Below are 24,121 nucleotides of genomic sequence, written 5' to 3' on the forward strand. Positions count from 1 at the left end.
TCTATTAAATTTGTATCATCATACGGCTTGTATTGCATTAAAGTGACTGAAATCTTTGTCTAACTTGGCAGTAAGCATTTAGAGTAAAACGATTTAATTTATTTTTTCAAGTGGGTTTTATTTTGCATTAAAATAAATAAATGACTGGACTGGAGTGCTTCTTAATTTCATCATTGGTATGAGTGAATTTTTATGGTTCTTTATGACTATATTTTGAATACCTCTAATATAGTCATTAGAGAGAGACTATATTAGAATATGTTACCCAGTTCTTTCTTTTATTTTCTTATGATACTGTATATCAGGTCATTTCTCTGCTCATCTGTTTCTCCCCAAATCCATCTTTGTTTAGACTTCATTTTTTGTCTTTGTCCTTTTCCCCATTCTGTCTGCATATCCCTTCTGTCCAATGTAACATTTTTCTCTGTGTGTTATTTATTCTTATTTTAGACATGTTCTCCTTTTCTGTCTCATCTTAGTGTTTGTCCTACCCTAACTTCCTGTTTGGGTCATGGGAATGACCTCCCCTGATGAATGCCTTTTTTTTTTTTTTAAGTTGTCCTTTTTTCTATTCGATATATAATCTCTTTGCACAATTCTTTGAGTTGACATGAAGGCTGTTGACATGTGGAATCTGGTTATTTATATTGTTGTGACCTCTGGTGGTTTTGTGCTGAATTACAGTCTACACTGAAGGACAGAAAAACATCAACTTTAAGTTTTATAATTAATATAATGAAATCTCTTGCCAATATAACAAATCCTTACAATTGGATTTAGATTGGAAATAACATATTTTCTCTTTTCATTCCTTCTCTCTTCCAGATTCTCAAAGTATCAGTGCCAAATAACTTAGCATCTGAACTGGGTAAGGCCTTCACTAGTAAAAAGGAAAGCTCTTCTCTCACTGCACTTAATGTTTATATTGTTTTATTGCTGTAGTTTCATTAAATCCATTCACCCTACATTCGTCTCTCACTACGCTGTGTTCGTTCAGACCGCTTGCGTCCAGAAATTTGCAGCGAAGACCAACAAAGACGTTATGTTACTGAAGTGAAGTTCACGCAGAGTATAGAGATACACCGGCAGCTGGAAGACTTTAGGTGAGTCAGTGACCACTGAGTGAATTTCAAAATAAAGTGAACCTGGAGTACTTTGCATCCATGATGCACAGTATATTTACCTACAGTATAAGATAAAAAGCAAAAAAAAGTCAGGCTCTGATAACAAGTGTTCATCTATCCCTGGTGCTCCAGTAGCATAATTGTCTTTGTTTCCCTCATTAGGCAGAAGAGGATGATGGGAATGACTCCCAATGAACATGAACTAAGTGACGTGGAATCCCATCGTCCCACCGACCGCATCCCAATGGAGATGAAGGAGAAGGCTGTAGCTGAATCCTTGTTGGAAAAGATGGTTGATGCCAAGTAAGAGCTGTCAATAATAATAATAATAATAATAATAATAATAATAATCTTATTTTATTCAACAAATGGTTTAATAGTTGTGCTTAAATTGTGACCAGTGTAGAATTTTTGAGCCCTGTGATCCATAGATTTCAGTGAGATTGTTATACAATGAAACAGAAACTCAGTTTCTTAGTCATTATCTATTCCATTAATTGTGCAGCCCTACTAGTATTTGTATTTATGCATCCCTAGTTTTGGTGGAATTATCCCATATGTTATGGTCAGTTTACGGAGTGTCTGTTTTCTTGGTCTTGTCTGAAACGCAGAGCCAGACCTTTACTTTTTGCTGCCCTCCGTAGTGCCTATCCTATAATCCAATCCTAATTTCAGACTGTCTGCTGTGTGATTTTTGTGTTGCCCTGCTGAGTCAAACACCATCTATGCAGTGGGGAAGAGGATCATTTGCCACAAACAGTTCTCTCTTTCGATTCGCTTTGACAGAATACAGCTATTGTCAAATCTGCATTCACGGCGGATCAGAACCCCCGAGTCTCTGTCGATATTCACTCACCGGCTGCTAACTGATGCCTATTGAATGTGTCGCACTGCACAGGATCTTCTTGCTGCTGGGCTGTTTGACCCCTTGCAGTGAATTCTATAATAGTCGTATCCACTCAATGTTGTGCTTGATATGCAGTTCAATTAACTCAGAGTACCAGCTGACGTATCCATTGAAGGTTCATTCACAGCTCTAAAATAGTTCTTTTGTTGTGGGTTAGGGCCTTTCTTCGCAGTTGAGTCACCTTTTGAAAATGTAAGGCAAAAAGTTAAAGGGATGCTTGCCTAAAATGAACGTGATTGAAACCAGTATGATTTTTTTTGTCTTTTGTGGAACACAAAAGGAGATATTTAGCACAATGATCAGGCTGCTCTTTTCCAAAAAAAGTGCTAAACAATAAGTGTAGTATATATGATTTGTGCGCTATATTCCTAGTCTTCATAAAGAGATTCACAGTATATCGGTACCATATTGCTTATCTGCTGAAATTACAGATTTTTTTAAAAGAAATGTATTTGGTATTGGTCAACATTGGATATTTAACTGTGCTCAGTTTCCCTAGTGTTTTTTATACTGTATTATAATGTTTTGATGCCTAAATTTACTTTTAAAATAATTTTTTTATCATTTAAAAGTTTAGGGTCAGTATTTATTTTTTTAAAGATATTAAAGGGGTCATATTGTGCTTTTTCAACTTTAGTTAGTGTGTAATGTTGCTGTTAGAGCATAAAAAAGATCTGCAAGGTTACAAATGTTCAAAGTCCACTCCAAAGGGAAACATTTTATTTAACAGAATTCACTTTCCAAGAACTATAACAAACGACTCGTTTGGACTACAACACGTTTTTCCAGGCTTTGTGAAGTTCCAATTATAAGTTTTATGTTGTTGCTACGCTGTAAACAGAGGACAAAGCTTTGCCTCTTCTCGACTGCTAGCCAACATTAGTGTTGATATAGTATACTGAAGCTTTTGTAAGCTCTCGCTTTTGCAAGGCTGTTCACCGCCCCTTAGTAAAATTAACCTTGGTTTTGCGATCGATGACTGTTTGTATTATCATAGTTTTCCGACAAATATCTTGATTAAATGGTGTATAACATCATATGTAAAATGTATAAGATAATTACAACCAAAAAAAAACATACCACTCTGAAACATCCTGTGAAATCCGTGCTTGCAAAGTCCGTGCATGAAATCCTTTCTGGATGATCCTCTTGTTTGTTAACATTCTTAAGTCTGAATCACGCTTGAATTGGTTTGAAATTGACGCCATCCTTAATATTTACACTTGAGCAGATGAAACATTTCCCGAACATGCGCTTACAAGCGGTGCCAATCACAGCACACAGGGCCAGCTAACCAATTATCGATAACTAAACGGCGCGTTCGAGACAGACTGGGGAGAGAGGTGCTGTAATAATGTGAAAAATAATGTGTTTTTTGAATGATCAAGCATGAAAGCATACTAGTACACCCCAAAAACGAAATCAAGACTTCGTAAAAGGACATAATAGGACCCCTTTAACACTTTTATTCAGCAATGACACATTTAAATGGATCAAAAGTGACCAGTATAATGTTACAAATGATTACTATTTCAAAGAAATAAATCTCAGTGACCCCAAACTTTCAAATGGTAATGTATGTACAATGTTGTTGTTTTCAGTTAGGGACTACATTGTACACATGGTCCACAGGATAAACCTTTCATTAGAGGGATCTGTGTGGTTCTTTTACTGTACAGTGTGCAGTGAGTGCCAGATTTTCCCTGCTGGCTTTTATTGTGCAGAAATAATGATCTGAATTCAGATTGGCAGAGTGTGCAGCAGAGGCGAAAGGCTCAGCAGTCTCCTCCTGTCTCACTTCCTGCATGGGGGTCCTCACTACCCGTGGGGTGTAATATATTAATGCCTACAAACCCACATTTGCCCTTTAATGTGAATCTACTGCACTCATCGACCCTTTGATCCCTGCCAATTAAAGCACCCAAATTTCTTTGCTTAAAGGAACAGTTCACCTTTATCTGCATCCATGCTGAATACACCCCAGACTGACCCCAATCTTTTGAGCGGTAGTGTATAAGATTTAATTCATAGTTTAGCTTTTTTAGTGTCTTGTAGTTAAAATCATTACACAAACCTCAAGGACACAAAACTCTTCTGGCTTAATTTTGTTTCAAGCATGTCTGAATATAAAGACTAGAGAGTAAGATAATGATTCAGTAACTGCTCAGTTAAAGGACAAATCCAGTGAAAAATGAACCTAGGGGTAATTAACACATGGTTACCGAGTCGATCGTTCCCTGCGATGCGTTTTCATGAAAATCGAATGTAAAGAGTTTTATCTTTAAAAACAGATTAGCTCATAACAGTAGTATATGGGGCACAGAGTAAGTAAAAATAAATCGCTAGTTAATACCACTAACAAGGCTCAAAATAGCCTCACACTAACACGGTAACATAATGAGGGTCCTTACATACAAACCGAAGCATTGAGAACTTTGTAAGTGTACAGACAGTTTAATAAGAAGATACTTTATAAAGACAGAACATTACGCGTTGACATGCAGGAGCCATCTTGGAAAACAGTCTCGACTAATCGAGTCACGAACGCCGTCGATAGGATAGCTGGTCGATAGGAATTACGTTTGTGAAATCTAACGTAGCACGGCGTTCGTGGCTCGATTAGTCGAGACTGTTTTCCAAGATGGCTCCTGCATGTCAACGCGTAATGTTCTGTCTTTATAAAGTATCTTCTTATTAAACTGTCTGTACACTTACAAAGTTCTCAATGCTTCGGTTTGTATGTAAGGACCCTCATTATGTTACCGTGTTAGTGTGAGGCTATTTTGAGCCTTGTTAGTGGTATTAACTAGCGATTTACTTTTACTTACTCTGTGCCCCATATACTACTGTTATGAGCTAATCTGTTTTTAAAGATAAAACTCTATACATTCGATTTTCATGAAAACGCATCGCAGGGAACGATCGACTCGGTAACCATGTGTTAATTACCCCTAGGTTCATTTTTCACTGGATTTGTCCTTTAAGGATTCATCAAATTGAATCAAAGCGAACATTTGTGAATCTTTTTTGGGTGGCTCATTAAAATAACTTTTAGGAGTCATTTCTCATTTGTTCATGAATCCACACTAGTCGCTCTCTGAGTGCAGATAGACAGAAAAACGTATTTTCCTAACATTATATTGCATACATTTTGCAGTCTTTATATCCTAAGGTTCAATTCAGACTCCAATCAACTCTGGTAAAAATAAAAAATATTTTACTGCTCAGCAATTGTGAATCCTGCAATGTGGTATGAATGCTCCTAGTCACACTCTTTATTTCTATATAAAAAAAAATGCACCATTTGACTGTACATGTAACTGATTCTGCCCCAAAAAAAGAAGAAAAGAAACTGTAGAAAACAGAGAGGAAGTGGGAGAGATGATGGTGTCAGAAGTGCCACGCTGGCAGGAAGTCTCTGCATTCTGGCTCTCTGCCAGAGAGAAATATAGAAAGAGGGATGAGACAGGGGTCAAGTTTGAGGCCGGCAGAGGGAGGAAAACACTGCAAGGGACAAAAGCCGGTTTGCAGTGAGAAAGAATAGTTAATGTATACCAGATCCACCAGGGTAAAGTGATGTTGTAAAGGCACTGGAAGAAAAATGCATGTAAATCATTGTCTCTTACTCATTCAGTGGCATTATTAGAGACATAATGTGTCCTCAGAGACTTCACACTGATTATTTTAATGTCTAGTCTCAATATGGCTATTCAGTCTTCATATTCACTCACACAATCGTCCTTTGTTCTGTCTGCTTCCTCTCGCACAGTTTTTCTTTTTTTGTATCCCTCATTCATTCTCCTCCGTTGGTATAACAGTAATGACCTCACTTACAGAGGCTCTTATTGGCTGCACTTTTAATCTGAGAGGCGGATCAAGGTTTTTGATTGGCCAGACGCTGGGGATTCCTTATCGCACTCCTCCTTTCATATTATCATAGGAAAACACGAGGATCTGATTTCCATGTTCTTGCATGCTTGTTGCATCAGACAAAAACACAGTTAAATAGTAAGTTCCGTGGATGGGGCACTTAGATTGCTTGTGGACATTGCTGTAGGACAGTCTCAGTGCCTTAGGAGAGCGCCATCGTAGTGCTTGCAGTTTGAGAAGATAGCATAGCTCAGACTTCTAGACATCTAGTTTTGCAAGAGATTGTTTCACTGAACTTTTTATTTTTGCATAATTTTGTCTATCAAAAATTTGCCTGGATTGCCATTTTTGATGCAGCTCTATTTTTTTACATCTTTTTTTTTATTTTAGTTTTCTTTTTATTTCATTTGCAAGTGACAGAATATGTTCATTAGTTTGATTTCTACAAACAATACAACAGTTACTGTCATTTCGGGTCAGGGAAAGTGTGAACGCTTCAGATTCCACCGTCCTAAAACAGAGTTAAAATCCAGTCGAGAACGAGGAAGAAAAAATGTTTCTTAACTTTAAACGGTGAGTTCTTTTGACCAGCGTTGTGCTGCATTTTTCCTTTGATATCCCTCTAATTATTTCTGTTTCGCTTTTTGCAGCCCTTCAATTGTTGCCGACAAGGACAAAGGGTGAGTTGTCTTTTTCTTCTTCTTTTTTTCCGCAGTAGTCATTTGCATGGTTTGACTGGTTTGCAGTTTTGTCATTTTCTAACTATAACTAATTATATAGTCACTTTTATGTGGTTGTAAAAGTTTATACTCACTTTTCTGTAGAGGTAATCCATATTTTCTCCAATTGAAAATTGTTTTAAGGGAATGTTTTCATGAAAATATCAGTCATTTCTTGCAGTTTAGTTAGATTGGTTGTTTTGAGTTTATTTAAAAAAAATTAAATTGGTGCATTTATAAAAAATAAATAAAATAAAACACAGTTGAAGTTAGCGCAGAGTGTGTCCGTAAGAGCAGCTGTTGGTCATGCCATTGGTCAATTAGTCATGCACAGATGTGTCACTTAATCCATGTGTGCATGAGACAATGGACATGCACATGTGCACAGTCTCCACCTCCAGACTTCTGTCCCTCCCCTTTTCAACGCTCCTTCCCCTCCCTCTTCTCTTTCTCCCCCTTCACTGGAGATTCTGCTGCTCTTTTAGAGTGATGGAAAGGGTTTGATGCCAATTAAAGATCCCCCCTGAGGTACTTGGACAATTTCATGGTACGCTACGGGGGGTTGCATTGACAAGTCACTGATCACATAATTTCAGTTGCACTTCGCCAATATATGGCAACAGTCAGAGGAAAATACTTTGATCTACATACAGCGGCTTACTGTAACGGTGTCATTATTCATTCAATGCCAAATATACACTACCATTTAAAGAAAGTGACAGTAAAGACATTTATATTGCTACAAATATATCATATTATACAATATTTTAAATAAATGCTGCTCTTTTGATTGTTCTAGTCATTAAGGAGTCCTGAAAAAAAAAATATTATGGTTTCCACAAAAATATTAAGCGACACAACTGTTTTCAACATTGATGATAAGAAGAAATTATTTGTTTAGCACCAAATCAGCATATTAGATTGTTTTCTGAAGGATCATGTGTGAATCTGAAGACTGGAGTTATGGCTGCTGAAACCTCAGCTTTGCCATCACAGGAAAAAACGTCTGAGATGGTTTGAGTTTTTTTTAGAAAACCAACATTTTGCGAACCAACCTGAAACATGAAGGGTGACAAAAACCATAAGTGTCATGACTGTTTTTTTTTGGTGCAAAATTACATTGTTGAAGTGGTTCTTACAACACATTAAGCTATAAAGTGACTAAATATTTGAGTACTCTCTATAACCATTTCTGGGGCCGGTTTCACCAGCTGTGCGCAAGTTAAAACTTTGACGTAAATGGGCACTAAGTTGCAACTTACGCACTACTAAATATTTTTCCATTGCATTATTAAACTTAGTTGAAGTGTAACTCTACGTATAAACTAAATATTTAAGGAAGCCTCTGATCAGGAGTAATTGTTGGAATAAAATAGCAGACAGATTGAACTGCATAAATAAGCTCTTGTTTTACCTGATAAACTTCAATTCTTTGGACATATATGATAATGCTGACATTTACACTCGCTTACATTGTAGGAAAGAGAACATTATGTGAATAGATTACTTTGTTAGCGGCTCATCAACACAAACCCATCCTACAGCGCGCCGCTATGTGCATCTGTCCCATCGGTCCGTGTTGTGCATGTCAAATAAAATCAGTCATAATCAATAAATGTCATTTCTTGTATTAGTACTTATTTATCCTTATTAATTTAGTTTCAAATACAGTTTCTGAATGTTATTTACATTTAAAATATGTTCCTTCAGTAACTCCATCTTTGGAGCAGTGGCCTTCTATATGAAGCACCTTGGCGTCAAGACAAGAGCACTTGACAACAAGAAGACTAAGTCAGGATGGCGACCCTCTGTCCCTTCTGTGTTGAAGGTTTGATTACATACTCAATAGTTCATTAATATAATATAAATTCCTATATTTGTAAGTGTATCGACTGTATTTGTATTATCTGTATCGAATGTCTAATTGTATTGTTTCTGTTTGTGTTGAACAGCCATGGGGAACCAGCAAACCCACCAGAAACCTAGGGAAACTACCTACATTCTCCCGTATGTACTACACATAATCCCTTAATTCCCCTTCCTTTGAACACAAGCCCTACTTACATCACACTCTCATTGACCAAACCTGTATTATTTCACTGCGCACATCGATTTCCATTCTGCCATTTACACTAATTACCCATTTCATCTCAGACACCTGCTAAGATAATTGAAATCAATGTACACAAAAACAAGACACTTCTGTTGTTTATAGTATGAGAAACATTCTGCATATATTCATTAAAATACCTGCAATATCAAAGATTGATGTAAAATTTAAAGGAACTTGTTTGTGTTGCTATGTTTTCCTCTTGCAGATGATGGTAAGCAAACTAGATTGGACTTTGAAGGTATTATGGTCTGTTCTCTTTGTGTAGATCCTCTATTCTCGGATGGTACATTCCCTTGCTAATCAAATCTAATGCATGTTTGCATGTTCCACTTCAAACACATGGGTTTGTCTGTAGTTTCCGTTTCTTTATCCATCCATGTAGCAAATCTGATATGGTTTTCTGGTTGAGATGACTTTGTTGTGATCGAAAAAAGTGTTCTTTAAAGTGGCCCTATTATGCTATTTTAAAGGTTCCTAATTTTGTTTCGGAGGTCTTCAACAACAGTCATCAAAGGTCAAAAAACACTTTATTTTTCTCATAATATACATTGCACATCACCACATTTTTCAGTGATTCTCAAACGACTCATCCGAAGATTCAGTCTCTCTAAATCCCTCCTTTCCGCGAGCCTACTCTGCTCTGATTGGCCAGATGGCACAGTCTGTTGTGATTGGTCTACCGCTTACAGCGTGTATCTGAAACGAAACGTCCATTACCTTAACTGAATTTCAGCTACGTAGGCTTTCTAAAGCTCAGCGATTTTCACACTGTAAGGACAGTAAAGTTGGGGTTGATTTTACCATATCAATCCAAACGCGAGGCAGATGATGAAACATCTATGAAAGAACTAGTTAATCAATCATACTTACAGTTTGTGATTCTGAGGAGCAATTTGGTCCAAATAAAGTGGGTACTGTCCCATCTTTAATGGATAAGCGTTTTGTAAATCCCATTTAGACCTCACAGAGATTTGAGAAGCAATCGTCAAAAGGTTATACTGCTGTTATATCGCTGTGGTAATTTCAACCACTTACTCTTTACATCTTCAATTCTTTCTTTTGGGAGACAATAACTTTATTTATCGTGCACTTTCGACTTTGCAGACCGTTTACATTCACAGACAGCTATATTACACACTGACTACATGAAAGGCAATATTCGAAAAAGCATAATAGGGGCACTTTAATGCTTGCTTACAAATCTTTTCATGATCCTACCATTACAATATACTAAGGGTGATGTATTCATCAATAGATTATACTTTGTTTTCATGTGTGATGTTTGTCCGTGTTTGGTTTCGCCATTTGATTTCTTTCCTACTCTTTGTGATTTTTTTTTTTTTGTTTGGTATTTTTTTTGGGCTTGGCGGACCCTGGAAACCGCTTTTCCCAATGAATGACTAACACTGTTGGATCAAACTCCAGATTGCCCCCTTCCCCTTCATCTAGTTGTCATGTTTTCTTGTTAGAACCACACAATGATCATGTCCATGTTTATTAGTAGTTTATAATCGCAAATGATTAATGTGCTGCTCTCATTTCTCTTGGTCTAGTAAAGCCAATCAAACAAGTTGCCACTCCTCATCGACCGTCCATAAGTGATGGCAACACCACTCCAGGGCGAAAAGCTGGTGTGGCAGGGTCAGGTAGCACCCATGGCTCGGAGAGCAGTGAAGAGTTGACCATCAGCGTCAGTGTGACTCCCAGCCCCGACTCTCAAAGTGACACGGGTGAGGATCAGAAAATGTCTCATGCATGTTTTTGATTTATGCACATTGGACATCTGGGAAATCAACAAACATGGTATGTTTGAGTCATCTAGGAATATAAAGGTATATGAGAACAATTCATACAAATCTATGCTGCCACCATACTTTTTCATTGACGCACAGGTATTAAAAGTGTGGCTGATACAGGTAAGCTGTTAAAGGTAGGCTAGGCAATTGTGGAGAGGCTAGCAATTGAAAGTTAGCTTTGAAAGCATGAGATCCCACCTTCCCTTCAGAGTGTCTCCAAAGCCACGCCTCCTTCAAAACACGTGAACGCACACAACAGATTCTGCAAAGCATCATGAGAGACGGTGTTAAATAACCTCATGTCTCAAAGCACATAACATTACAATAATAATGAACGTAAACAGCTCAGAGTAGAACATCACAGGTTTCCATCTTGTAATAACGGTTACTACATGGCGTGAACGCAGCATAAGCTCATTGTTTTGGTTCAGGAGGAACTGTAAAAGTCAGCTGCTGTTTGTTTGTGGTATTCAGTAACTGTGCATACTACTCTGCATAGCCTTACGGAACGCGCTGATGACGTGTGCTGTCTGTGCGAACAGGGTGTTCAGAGGTATGGAAATACATATGTTGACAGGCAGGTAGGACATTGAATCATTGCATTCGGACCGAATGATTGGACAATTTTTTTGGTCCTGAGACTTCCACAGTAGATGGAACATGCATAGATATGTACATGTTTTAATATTTAGACCACTTTTTTATTATTATTGATTGCTATCATGATGTGAAGAGAGTTTCAACCAGTATAACAAAGTGTTTATAAAACAAATTGCCTACCTTACCTTTAATTATTTTCATATTCTATACTATTTTGTTTAAGTAAAAAAATAAAAAACACAAACTAAAAACATTTTAAATGCTACATTCAAATTTATAAGCATTATAATTTACAGTATAAAAAAAAGTTTTTGTTTTGAGATTTGTTGTAAGATTGTGTGTTATTAAAGGGGCTATATGTAGAATTCAAAATGTAAGTTTAGGTGTTTTGGCGAAACCGGTGGTCGTTAAGTGAACTGCAGCCAGCAACTTTTTGCTTGTGCTGGCACTCATGCACATGTGATGTACAAATGACTGAACGTGATTCATGGCCCCATATACTCGAGTGTATATATATATATATATAGATATATATATATAAAATTTTTTTTTTTTTTTTTTTCTCATTCTTCTCTTAGAAAAAAGAAAAGTTGGAAATACTTTTGCAGTGAAATACTGTTAAAAACATCCCAAACGCCATCCATGTTGCTGACAGCATGTTTAGATGAATATGTAAATATTTTCTGTGTGCTTTCCTCTCAATAACAAAATAAACGCACAACAAAGATGACAGCGGTGAGAAAGTAGCAGTTAAGAAAGCATCTGATCATAGCGATGTGGATATGTTTGCACCAGATGAGATGAGGTTATTAAAATTGCACTGTTATGATAGTTTGACTATGAAGTACATTTTCAAATATCCACCTTTTTCCTACACCCCATGACACTTTGCACAATTATGGGATTAACTTCTGTTAAACCGTAAACAATCAAGGAAAAATTATATGAACACAATAATACACATTTTCAAAAAATGGGGTACAATGAGATGATATTATTCTGCTCACCCTTCAACCATTGAACATTAAAAGGACATTTAAAAGTGTAAAAGCATTAACAAATTACTACAACAAACCATGAATAATCTCAAAATTATTTCCCCAGCAATATTACAGACATGTTAAATATAAAAAATAGGATACATTGGAACAACTGATAATTGGTAACTGATAACCAATAATTGGAACATTAAGTGATTTCCGTCATTTTGACAGATAACAAATATTGTATTTAACTGCTTTAGAAACATTTCAGTAAACACTGCTAATAGGGATTAAAAGTAAAAAAGAGAGACAGTTACATTTTAAAGCTTGTGTGAAAACAAGCCTGGAAAGAGATGTGACGATTTGGTGACAAAACAAGAGATTCTTAGTGCATTTCAGTAAATCATTCATGGGATGTATATTATAAATTAAATGGGAAGAACAGACCACAAATGCGCAGTAAAATGTTGTCTTTTTTCATAGTGTTACAGCGGAATAAAAAGGGAAAAAAGAAAATAAACAGGAGGAAAAGAATGCAGCGACTGAAAAGAGCTCTTGCCATAGATATTCTTGTTATACCATGTCACATTAAAATGCCATGTGTTACGTTATTCTTCTGACGTCTGAAAATAGAAAATGAAGGACATTTTCCAGCTCATTCAGATTTAGTCAAACTGATGGATAAGTATTATTTGTAGCGCACCCTTATGGTTTGAAATGATTTGTTTAAGTCTATTTAGTCTTTGGTGGAGCTTCCCCAAACCAGAAATGCCCCCCATAATCTAAAACTCAGTAGGCTTGTTAGGAAGAAGGTGTATAGACTATACAGTTCTGGCTATGTGAGACTATACTTCGAATTAATCGCTTTTCTTTGCACAACACATTGACATTACAGTACAGAATAGCTCTTTTGGCATTATCATGAACATTGTAAGCATTCGATTCATGTGTCATTGCTCTAGGGAGCACGCGTAAACACCACATCCTTTTAACTTTCTCGGCAAAGAGTCCTTTACAAAAAAATCAGTCTACAGGCTTTATAGACAACCTAGAACATTGGGGAAGGTCTCATTACAAGCTGTTCAAACACTGGCAATAAATAAGCGATTGATACATGAAAATTCTTATATTTAGCCCCTTTAGATTATTTTCTAAACATTTAGTGAGCATTAGATGCTGGTAAAAGTAGTCAAAATGTACAAATAAAGGATATTAGTATGTGCAATTCAGTGTTAGTTTAGTAATATTTATATACTATTATAGTATTGTAACGTGTAGTTTTATGTCTGTTTTGGTTCTGTTTTCCCTGTGTTTCTGATCATTATTAGTCTCCCTGGTAGTTAATTAGTAATCCTGCACCTATTCGGTTTTACTTTGATTACTCCCCTGTGTATTTAAGCCCTCAGTTTCCTTTGTTTCATTGTCCGTTATCGTCCATGTTTTTATGTGGTTGTGTGTTAGTTTGCTCCGGCGATCTCCTGTATGTTCCTTTTTGGATTAATAAAGAAGTGTTTGTTTGGATTCTCCTGCTTCATGCGATTACTACTACATAATAAGTATATTATAATTAAAATTAGTATTATAGTATATTCATTTTATTTTTTTATTTTTAGATTTTAATTAGTGCTGTCAACGTTAACGCGTTAACGCATGCGATTACATTTTTTCCAGCAGCATCTGTTTTTTTTTCTTCCATCCTTTGGCTAGCGTTACATTATATGATCACGTTTTTATTCATGCAAATGCTTTTAAACCATTCAAGCGCGACAAGTCAAGAGGGAACACGCTGTTTATGAACATCCTGTCCATGTGACACACACACACACACAATGCACAGAAAGAAACGCACCAGTATCGTGCTCACAGACAGCGCGCCAGAATCGAGTTCTCCTTCGCGCTTGAACTAAATTCAACAGCCACTAAAGCTGTCTGTCATTAATGTTAATCAAAGAACAAAGGTGACAGAGAAAATCACTCACTGCTCTTGACTAAAGAACATTTGTAGCTTTAATAAGGATTAATCTATATTTAATTTATAATTTATGCAGTGCAGACTGTTTGATAACTTTATTCAATTTCTGTATATTTCCTACCTGTTAGACAGGTATGAAGGGGATCAGGTAAATATGACATTTATTATAGGTTTATGTGAGGTTGTTATTTTATGAAGCCTAATAAATGTTTTAAAAAAAATTGATAGCTTTCATTCAATTACACTGTAATGTTCAATGGCTATAATTAATGTTTAAAATCATTTTCATTGAGACATCAGTAGCTGTATTAGTATCAGTGATACTGGCCTTCATTCATAAAAAGATGCCATTTAACAAGTATTTAAAATATACTGTCTTTATTTTGTTTAATTTAGAGAGTAACTATGAAATTATTACATTATAAAATATATAAAAAAACGTATAAAAACATAAGTGTTTTTAATTGCGATTGATCTCAGAAAAAATGTGTGATTTAATCTAGTTAATTTTTTAATCGATTGATAGCACTAATTTAAAATTTAAGTATATTTTTTGCTCATTTTGTTATGTGCTTTTGTCTGTTTTATAATTTTTTTTTATATTACTATTTAGGTTTTCTTTTTCTTTTGTTTTACTTTGTTTATTTCCAGTTTATTTTAGTGCTTCAACTTCAGTTAACTGCTAAGGCCACATTTCTAATTTTCGTTTAGTTTAAGATTTTCGTCCTAATATTTATATTTTATATTATTTTATCTTTTAACATAATCAAACATGTTAAAAATGTTAATAGTTTTAGTTAACGATAAGGTAAAAAAAAAAACCTGGACGTTAATATTATTGAATGACCCCCTAGTGTTTCATGTGCAGAAATGATGTCTCTTTCCTCATATAGGTGTCAATAACAATCGGTCAGACCCCAAACCAGTCTCAGAGGGGGGTGATGCATCTCCTGTCAGCATTGGTGGGGGTCTCACCATCTGTGAACCTCTCTCTGGCATTGACATCCCTCCAGAGGACAGTCAGGAAAGTGGCAGGTAAGAAAGCTGGAAAAAGAATGAGGAGAGTATATAGAGACAACACATAAAAAATGCAAAACTCACAGTGAAATAACTAAACAAACTGTTAGCATACTTTTATAACTGTGCAGAATTAGTTACAGTTTTACCTTCCACTTTATAATAAAGGGAGAGTGGTAAAACTCCCTGTCTGCTTTGTCCTGGGGAGCGTGCTGTGTCCCTCCTGTGCTACTGCTCCTGCTGCTGCCCGCAATATACGCTACCCTCCTTGTGGACAGCAAAGACCAAGATGATCCCTTACTGCGCATACCACCTCCCTCCCTTTCCCCTCTTATCCTAACACCCTTTTTTCCCCACTCCTCACTTTTTTCTCTGCATTTTGTTGCCTCATTTTTGTTTTTGTTTCTTGTTGTCTGTTTCTTCCTAGTCCCATATGATGTACTGCTATGTGAGTCATTTTTGTAAGCTTTCAGTTTTTGTAAGCGTCCCGCAGTCTTCCTTCGCAGCCATCCAACGCTGTGTCCTGCAATGTCGCGCCAAGGCACAAAGCTATCAAAATAAGCAGATTGTGAGATTTGGGCAAATATTACGACCACTCAACTATTTGGAGAGTTATGTTTTTGGTTCTGTAGTTAGAAGGTTGTTATTTAGCAGAAGCTGTCATCCGAAGTGACTTATGGTGCACGTTTGACAGGGAAAATTTAACAGGAGCAACCTGATGTTATGCGCTATGGTACAATGGCGATAGTTACTTGAGGGATTTGAACCTTCAGGTCATCAGATTTTAAACTTAACATAATGTAGATGCTTTGTTTATAGTATATGGCATAAAACTAGCATAACTGAATTAGCTGTGCATTTTTATTTTGCTCGTGCAACTGTCCTTCATGTGGAAGCATTGTTTGTTGCTGTTGTCTGTTGTTGTCTCGCTTTGTTGTTGGCCCTCAGATTCGATTTTCTTCGAGGTTAGTTGGTTTATAGTCGGAAGTTTTGGTTTGGTGTATGTTGATGAACGGTTTGTTGTCAGGTATGCTGTTAACTGTTCGTTGTCCTATGTTTTTACAGAAGGAAGACAAGGTGGGTCTGCGCGAATGTCTCTGGGATTTTCTGCCAGCCTCAAGCTGCTACTGATCCACACATGCTCTTACCAAACACAGATCACATTACATGATATAATTCATATCGTAGAAGTTTTGGAATATGAGTGGCATGGTTTTTTATGCTTTAGATTCACATATAGACTCACACAGACACTCACTGCATGGCTAAGTATGGTTCTACTCTGGTTTCTGGGCTGTAGGGATTCAGGGCAGAAGTATCTGCTTTTTTGGATTGCTTTGCACAAGTGGAACCCAATTACTTGCCAATAGTGTTTTAGGTGTTCAAATGCACTGCGATGGTGTATATGATACTTTTAGAAAGAAATGGAGATGTTTTTCTAATGTGGATTCTAGAAGGGTTTAGACTGTTGGGGCTGAATGAATCTCCTTGATGAACTAGTTAATAACATGTTATATAGTATAGTGGTTTTAACATCAGTTGTCTTCACATTTCACTCTCTGTTTCTCACTTCATAATTTTTACATTTTCTATTTCTATCATCTATTCATGTTACCTTTGATCTGTGGTGTCTAACCTCACTGACATCTGTCTGTCCCTTCCACTGTTTTTTTTTTTTTAAACATTTCCATGCACTAAAACATTTCTGCGACTTCATTACCCCTTCCGTTTCCACTCTTCAACCCTTCAATTTCCTTTATTTTCCTATCCTTTCTCCCCCCCCTCTTATTCTTCATTTTCCTTTTCTTTGTCTTTTTCATCCTCCTTGTTCATCTTACTTTTCCCTTTCTGTACCTTTCTTTCCTCTTCCATTTCTTTTCCTTTGCTTTCCCTTCCCTTCCTTTCCTTTCCTATATCTTTGTCTTCCTTTTTCCTTTCCTTTCACCCTCCTCTTTCTTTTCCTTTTCTTTCATTTCCTTTTTCCTTACCTATCGTTTCCTTCCCTTCTATTTCCTTTTGCTTCTCTACCTTGTCCTTTTTTCTTTTTTTCCTTTGTTCCCTTTCCTTTCCTTCCTCATCCTCTTCTTCTCTTCAAACTCCCACCCTCTCTTGGGTGTTCAGGAATGTGCGGCGCAGTGAGAGCCTTTGTGTGGAGCGCCGTCACTCTCGCCGTGGTGGCTCTACCCGGGCCAAGCAGTCTCGCTCCCGTAGCGACGTGGACCTGCAGTCAACTTCCACTTCCCATCCCCTCTCACCCTCCCCACAGCATTCAGTCCCGTAAGGCAAAGACTAATTGTCACGCACACTCATATACACACCATCCACAGGAGACAGCAGCACAAAAGGCTTCTCAGTAACTCACACTGAGTTCAGAGATTGTGATCATCGCTACCTTAAATGGATAGTTCACCCAAAAGTCATTATTTTACTCGCTCTCATGTCAACACAAATGAAGATCTTTTGAAAGAAATTGGAGAGATTTCTGTCCCTCCGTTGACAGTCTACGCAATTATCGCTTTGACGCTGCAAAAAGTTCATAAAGAGATCGTAAAACTCATCCATATTAATTGAGTGGTTTAGTCCAAATTTTCTGGAGAGACTCGATCGCTTTATATGATGAACAGATTGAATTTAGGCTTTTATTCACATATAAACATTCATCAACTCACACATCAGTTGTGGTAAACGGAAGCTCAAGCATGTTCGCTTGACGTGCGAGAACCAGTGAGGTTCATTCTCGTGTGTTACGCAGCACGTTTGAGCTTCCGCAAGAACCAAGCAGGTTTGGTTGAGCTTCTGTTTATGTTCGCTGATCAATGTTTAAATGTTAATAAAAGCCTAAATTCAATCTGTTCTTCACATAAAGCAATCAAGTCTCTTCAGAAAATTTGGACTAAACCGACTCAATTCTTATGGATCAGTTTTAAGTGATCAGATCACTTCATGAACTTTTTGAGGTGTCAAAGTGGTAGTTGCGTAGCTGTCAATGGAGGGAATGAAATCTTTCAGATTTCATTAAAAAGATCTTCATTTGTATTCCGAAGATGAACGAACGTCTTTATGGTTTTGGAGCGATGTGAGGGTGAGTAATTAATGACAGAATGTTAATTTTTGGGTGAACTAACCCTTTAACTATTATCACATTGCTTAACATGTATGTATCCCTTTTCACTTTGTTCCCTTTATTTGTCTCTCACAGTGTGGAAGGTGGATTGTTGACCGATGGCCCCTTCACTGGTCCTGCTTTTGGCCCCTTCCCACAGCAGGAGGAAATGGAGCCCCGCCTCCTAGAGCTCGAGCAGGACCCGCCCAACTGGAGGGAACTTGCCCCCAGTGAGAACCTGAAAAAACTGAGCAAGAAGGAAATCAAAAGACAAGAAGTGATCAATGGTAATAAATGCAAGAACATTGAAAAAAATTGTTTTGTTGACCTGCTATGTAGCAAGGTCCAATGATGAAAATGTTTTTCTTTCTGTGACTCTCAGAGCTGTTTGCGACAGAGCATGCTCATGTTCGTATGCTGAGCGTATTGCAAACTGTGTTTTCTCGACCATTGGAGAGGGAAGAGATTATGAGCGTAACTGAGCTGGCCACCATCTTCCCCAGCCTGGATGAGATCATAGAGATGCACTGTACGTAACTACCTCAAATGCATTAATACACTGAAATCTGCATGGTTATAAGATATTTTGATTGCCATTCAAGTCGTACATAAATAGTCACGACAGACTTGATATAGCTAAAATTCATTCTTTTTTTTAGATGCTTTTTATGAGAACCTGAAAAAACGGCGCGAGGAAGATGATTACATTGTCAAAATCATAAGCACACCACTTCTCAACAGGGTAAGTGGCTTAGAGTGTGTTAAACGCTAGTTTTTCCTTGTTTTTTTAACACTGGGTCATTCAGCATTCATCTTGAATGCTTAAATGTATATTTGCTGTTATACAAGCAGACATGTCTTTATCTCTGTAGTTCAGTGGATCAGAAGGAGAATGGTTTCAGAAGCTTACCGCACGCTTCTGTAGCTACCAGTCCTGGGCTCTGGAGCTGATAAAGAGCAGACAGAAGAAGGACCCCCGTTTTAATCTTTTCATACTGGTACGTTTACACTTAAAACACTGTTGTCCATGTTATTGCTAGTAGTCGACAGACACAAATGGATTGTCATGGGTAAAAGTGTTAACTTGACTTTTTCTGGACACTTGGCATCTTGTAGTCATTAGCTACGTTTCCATCCACCTATTTGTATGCGCATTTTCATCATTCACATAAAAAAAACGCTGGATGGAAATGCGCATCAATTCTAAAAAATGCACATGTGCTCAATTGAGTCAGATAAACTTTTTATCCGATAAGAAGACATGCGCATAAACTGCGATGGAAACACATTTACAGAATAAATTCCTCAATGTGCATCAAAAAAGACATTATGACTTTGCAATGGGACAGCATAACTAGACTAACCAGCTGACCAATCTCATTGCACAGCATCTGAAATGTTGTTCTAGTCATTCTGAAATGCCTGCGCAAAGTCCCTTGTCAAAGCGATCCGGTATAATTACCTGCCAGAACTGTCTTACACGACTGTGTTCCCAAACAGCAGGCATCCGCCTCCGAAAGCAAGATAACTTTATTGCGTTTCGTCTGTGCACTCTGAGGTCGCAAGTAATTTATTATATACGAAATGTTTAAATACAGTGGCTTCTCCTACTGCAGGAACTTCCATTTTTCTTAGTGATATTTAGCTGCAGTTTATCAGGAAGTGATCATTTTGTTCTCCTCTGCTCACTGGATGCAAACGGTGCTCGCATTATTCGCAGATGTTTTATGTGAAATTCCAATTTTGTGCATAAGTTAAATTTGCAACTTTGGATGGATACATAGCTATTGTAGTCCAAAACGAATTTCCCCAAAAACGGAAATTCTGTTTTATTCTATTCCATCTCAGAATGTCTTTTGGGAAATGGAATCTTTTGTGTCTGTGTTGTAGGATGCAGAGAGTAAGCCACAGTGTCGGAGGCTACAGCTGAAGGATATCATTCCCATAGAGATGCAAAGACTAACCAAGTACCCTCTTCTGCTGGCCAATATTGCAAAGGACACAGGTGTGTGTTTCATTTCTATTCATACTTTATTTATAGTAAACCCTTTGTGCAAATAGTGCTGCCTCCAATATTGTAATGTCATAAAATCTTGTCTTTTGGGATTTTTCTCAGCAATTGACAGTATATGCAATTAATTATCCTTAATTTGATTGCTTAATCAGCATATCTGATTATATAATTACTGTTAGACAGCACTAACAATACTGCAATATATTAGACAAAAAAATGTAAAGTTTATAGCCAGTGTCAATTTCTTACAGTGGATGAAGCAGAAAAAGAGAACATTAACCAAGCTGCTGAATCCTGCCGCAAGGTCCTTAACCACGTCAATGAAGAAGTCAAACTCATGGAGAACCTGCTGGTTAGAACATTCAGTACAAGTTCTTTTAAAAAGACAGGGTCTACTAAGACTGTGTGGTTTGGCATTGCATGTAGCATTACTACATTCCAGCATGTTGTTATGTATGTATTTAGTGTGATATAAAATTGCTCATACTGTGATAAAAATGTCAAGTCATATCGCCCACCCTATATGGATAGTTTAAGCTTGATTCATAATTTTTAATATGATTGATTCAAGGCATTTTCCACACCACCTCTCTCAACTCTTTTTCTCCTAAATTTCCATTCTTCTTTAAACTCAGATTTTGAAAGACTACCAGCGCCGACTAGACACCTCAGGATTGAAACCCAGTAATGACCTCTACAGTGAGTACAAGGTGAGAAATATCTTGACGTATGTATCAGTTCCGTTACTAATGAAGGCACTCTCAGACTGGTATGATATCCACTCTTTTCTCTATTCATCAGAACATTGATCTGACCAGCAGAAAGATGCTGTATGAAGGATCTCTGACATGGAGGGTGACCAAGGAGAAAGCGATCGGTAATCTTGCAGATTGACAAATTTGATGGTTTTCAGTGTCATCAGTCTGTAATCAAGAACCGGGCCTGTTACTCACTCTATTTTTTGTGTATTTGCAGACGTGCACTGTGTGTTGCTGTCAGACCTGCTGGTCTTGCTTCAGAAGCAGGATGATAAGATGGTTTTGAAATGTCAGAGCAAAAGCAACATCACTGCTCAAGAAGGCAAACTGATGCTGAGTCCAATCATCAAACTGGAGTCTGTTTTTCTCAGAGACGTGGCCACTGGTGAGTGAGCGTTTTTAATGAGTTTCAGTGAGTTAGCTTGTTGTTTTCTTTCTTTTTCTTTTTTTTTTAACCTAATTTTTATTATTGATTCTCAAGAAAATGTTTTATATAGTTGTTACGCCCTGCCTAGGGTAAAGGACACAACATGAAAAGTAAAAAGACTTTAGATTGAAGCAATAAAGAGTTTTTAAAAATGATTGAATGCTTTAATGGCAATGAAAAATGGATTTTAACTTTAGGAACTGACAAGGCCAAAATATCAAACAGAAAAGCTAAACAGTATTTCTTTCTAACTAAACCTAATTCAGATGAAAATGAACTTACCTGACTCTTTAAGCATAAACAATAAATAAAAAACAAATAGCATCGGACTCCCTACTAATTGTATTTATATATATATATAATATATAATCATTTACACCTGGGATACTTACAAAGGCAAGCTAACAAATCAGAAAGAGAAATGCCAAAATCAAAGTTGATAAACAGGCCATTGTAGTAGTTATCACAAAATGTCTGAACTAGTCAATCACACAAAGTATCTTTCAAGCAAACACTCAAGCACAAATCACTCAAAAACGTTAATTCACTACAAATACAAGCTAATGTGATAGAGATTAAATCAAACACAGCAAGCGAGCAACAATGCTGACAAGAGAAGTGACTCGATTTTTTTTATAGGACTGTAGGTGTCAGCGGACCATCAAGGTGTAGTAATAATGTGTCTGCAGGAATCAGCCTTCCTGGACAGAATACACACTAAACACTTCCCTCAAACAAAACAGATTTAGAGGGTTGTAACAAAACTATTATGGAAATACAGGGAAAATATAAAACAAATAAACAATAGAACAAGGGGTATACATTCTGTTTTTGTGCTAAGTATAGCTTTACATACACTGTCATTTCATATTTTTTACATTATAGGACTCCATCCATTTCTCACCATATGTTAGTAATAGATCCTTTTTAAGCCTCAAAATACAAGGCAATTCTTCCAAGTTTGTTGTATTCTGAAGAACATAAGTTTGATATGCAGTTATTTTCGTTCTTTCCATCAGACCCGAAGGCCCTCTACGTCATCTTCACCTGGGAGAGCGGAGCACAGATCTATGAACTAGTGGCTCAGACCGTAGGGGAGAGGAAAAAGTGAGTATGTGAACCATATAAAGCCACTTATATGGAACGTTTACATGAATGACTGACAAGCAGATTATATGAAATTTTGCTTTTGATAAATTGAGATCCAAAGCATATAATTTGATCTGACACTCACAGTCTGTTTAATGCTCCAGTTGGACAGAGGCGATCAAAAATACGGTTGAAGAGTTAAAGAAGAAGGTCGGGAAACCGCTGGAAAGAAATAGAGGTGGCAGCACGCCCAGCAACTCCATGGGACCTGCATATAACTCGTGAGTGTGTTTGCTGTTGTTGTTGTTGTTGGTGTTTTTTTTTTGGGCAAATGGCAAGGCCCCATAAAAGAATACAAGCATCCTTTTAGAATGGCGTTCCACCACTAGCCTACTCTAAGCCAACTTCAGTCATCAAAGCTCTTTCCATTTCTCTTCTCCAGTTTTAATCCTCCTCTTAGCCCCACTGAGAATGGAGGAGACCTGTTGAAAAGTCGCAGTATTGGTGAGATTTTTGGCTCTTGGAAACTTGGATATTAAGCCTATCCATGTAATTTTACTATGGTATTTTATTGTGACTGTGTGCTTTATTTCACCATAGGGCGATTTAAAGACACTCTTACTGATGAAAAGGGTAGAGAAACTGATCCTCCACTCATAGACTACCTAGCTGCCCATGGCTTTGACCTGCTCACCCACAGCCACACCCCTCCAGAGAAGTCCGCTAATGGTGCTTTGGACGAAGGTCAGCATTTATGAAATTTTATACAATTCTAACAGACTGCATTGCACCCCTACAATTTTATTCCATGCTTAATCTTTGTGCTTGTATTCCTCTCGCAGTCATGTATTTGAAGAGGCTATTGGTTGGGAGTATTAGCCTGTCAGATGATTCTCAGACTCTTGGGGAAAATGGAGGGATGGCACCTGAAAGCCAGGAGGCAGATGGAGTTCATTCGTCAGGTACTGCACACATATTGCTTTAGGTTTTAAGCTGAAGAGGTTCAGCCTCATACCTAGTCATCATATATATATATATATATATATATATATATATATATATATATATATACACACACACACAAACACACACACATTTTGAAATTTCTGATGCCTTTTTTCTCCTCTCAGTGGAGGAATCCAGCACAGAAGGAAGAACTGAAGGAGAAGATGGTGGGGGAGATGGAGGGAATAAAGGAGAAGGGGAAAGAGGGATCAGCGCTCCTCTTGTACTTTCTCAGGAACGCATGGAGGAGGTGCAGAGGAGACTGCAGGCTCTCGAGGAGCAACTGAAGAGACTGCAGGTGAGGAGGAATCAATTGCATTTGTGAAACCGAATGGTCAGTTCTTCAGTTCTTGAAGAGGAAGAGAGAAGTAATAGGGCTCCATCCGAGTGAGGGGAAGCTGAGAGAGGTGTTCTTACTAATATGTATCTCTGGTGTTCTATTTGTTCCCAGGCTGTTGAAGAGGACCATTATAAGTTGCAAGAAGCTCTTGCTAAATATTCACTTCAGGGTGGCCATTTCAACTGAGAAACATCACAACTTGCTGTAACAAGGTACGACTACATACTAAATAAAATACTGTAATCTTTATTTTTATATAGTGCCATTCTGTTTTTTGTAAGTAT

General features: G+C 37.3%; 1 protein-coding gene across 5 annotated transcripts in view; it reads left to right on the top strand.

Moving 5' to 3' along the window:
• The window catches only part of arhgef1 (Rho guanine nucleotide exchange factor (GEF) 1), a 49,152-nt gene that overhangs the window by 22,107 nt on the left and 2,924 nt on the right, over positions 1–24,121 (top strand). The window contains exons 6-32 of one of the 5 annotated variants that reach the window (XM_084089715.1): positions 826–868; positions 998–1,103; positions 1,287–1,427; positions 6,552–6,581; positions 8,331–8,448; positions 8,573–8,627; positions 8,939–8,971; positions 10,287–10,463; positions 14,978–15,119; positions 16,167–16,178; positions 17,223–17,378; positions 18,301–18,491; positions 18,587–18,733; positions 18,864–18,946; positions 19,077–19,202; positions 20,095–20,209; positions 20,470–20,570; positions 20,854–20,928; positions 21,020–21,095; positions 21,194–21,361; positions 22,423–22,510; positions 22,657–22,773; positions 22,935–22,996; positions 23,093–23,236; positions 23,335–23,454; positions 23,623–23,795; positions 23,949–24,049. In XM_084089715.1, coding sequence (XP_083945841.1) covers positions 826–868; positions 998–1,103; positions 1,287–1,427; positions 6,552–6,581; positions 8,331–8,448; positions 8,573–8,627; positions 8,939–8,971; positions 10,287–10,463; positions 14,978–15,119; positions 16,167–16,178; positions 17,223–17,378; positions 18,301–18,491; positions 18,587–18,733; positions 18,864–18,946; positions 19,077–19,202; positions 20,095–20,209; positions 20,470–20,570; positions 20,854–20,928; positions 21,020–21,095; positions 21,194–21,361; positions 22,423–22,510; positions 22,657–22,773; positions 22,935–22,996; positions 23,093–23,236; positions 23,335–23,454; positions 23,623–23,795; positions 23,949–24,023 — 2,874 coding nt within the window. In that variant the 3' untranslated portion in view covers positions 24,024–24,049. The remainder of the gene's footprint in view (positions 1–825; positions 869–997; positions 1,104–1,286; positions 1,428–6,551; positions 6,582–8,330; positions 8,449–8,572; positions 8,628–8,938; positions 8,972–10,286; positions 10,464–14,977; positions 15,120–16,166; positions 16,179–17,222; positions 17,379–18,300; positions 18,492–18,586; positions 18,734–18,863; positions 18,947–19,076; positions 19,203–20,094; positions 20,210–20,469; positions 20,571–20,853; positions 20,929–21,019; positions 21,096–21,193; positions 21,362–22,422; positions 22,511–22,656; positions 22,774–22,934; positions 22,997–23,092; positions 23,237–23,334; positions 23,455–23,622; positions 23,796–23,948; positions 24,050–24,121) is intronic. The other 4 variants (XM_084089716.1, XM_084089717.1, XM_084089718.1 and 1 more) reach the window with 4 other exon arrangements.

The sequence above is a fragment of the Abramis brama genome (genome assembly GCF_963993115.1).
Source record: "Abramis brama genome assembly, chromosome: 17".
Taxonomy (NCBI): domain Eukaryota; kingdom Metazoa; phylum Chordata; class Actinopteri; order Cypriniformes; family Leuciscidae; genus Abramis; species Abramis brama.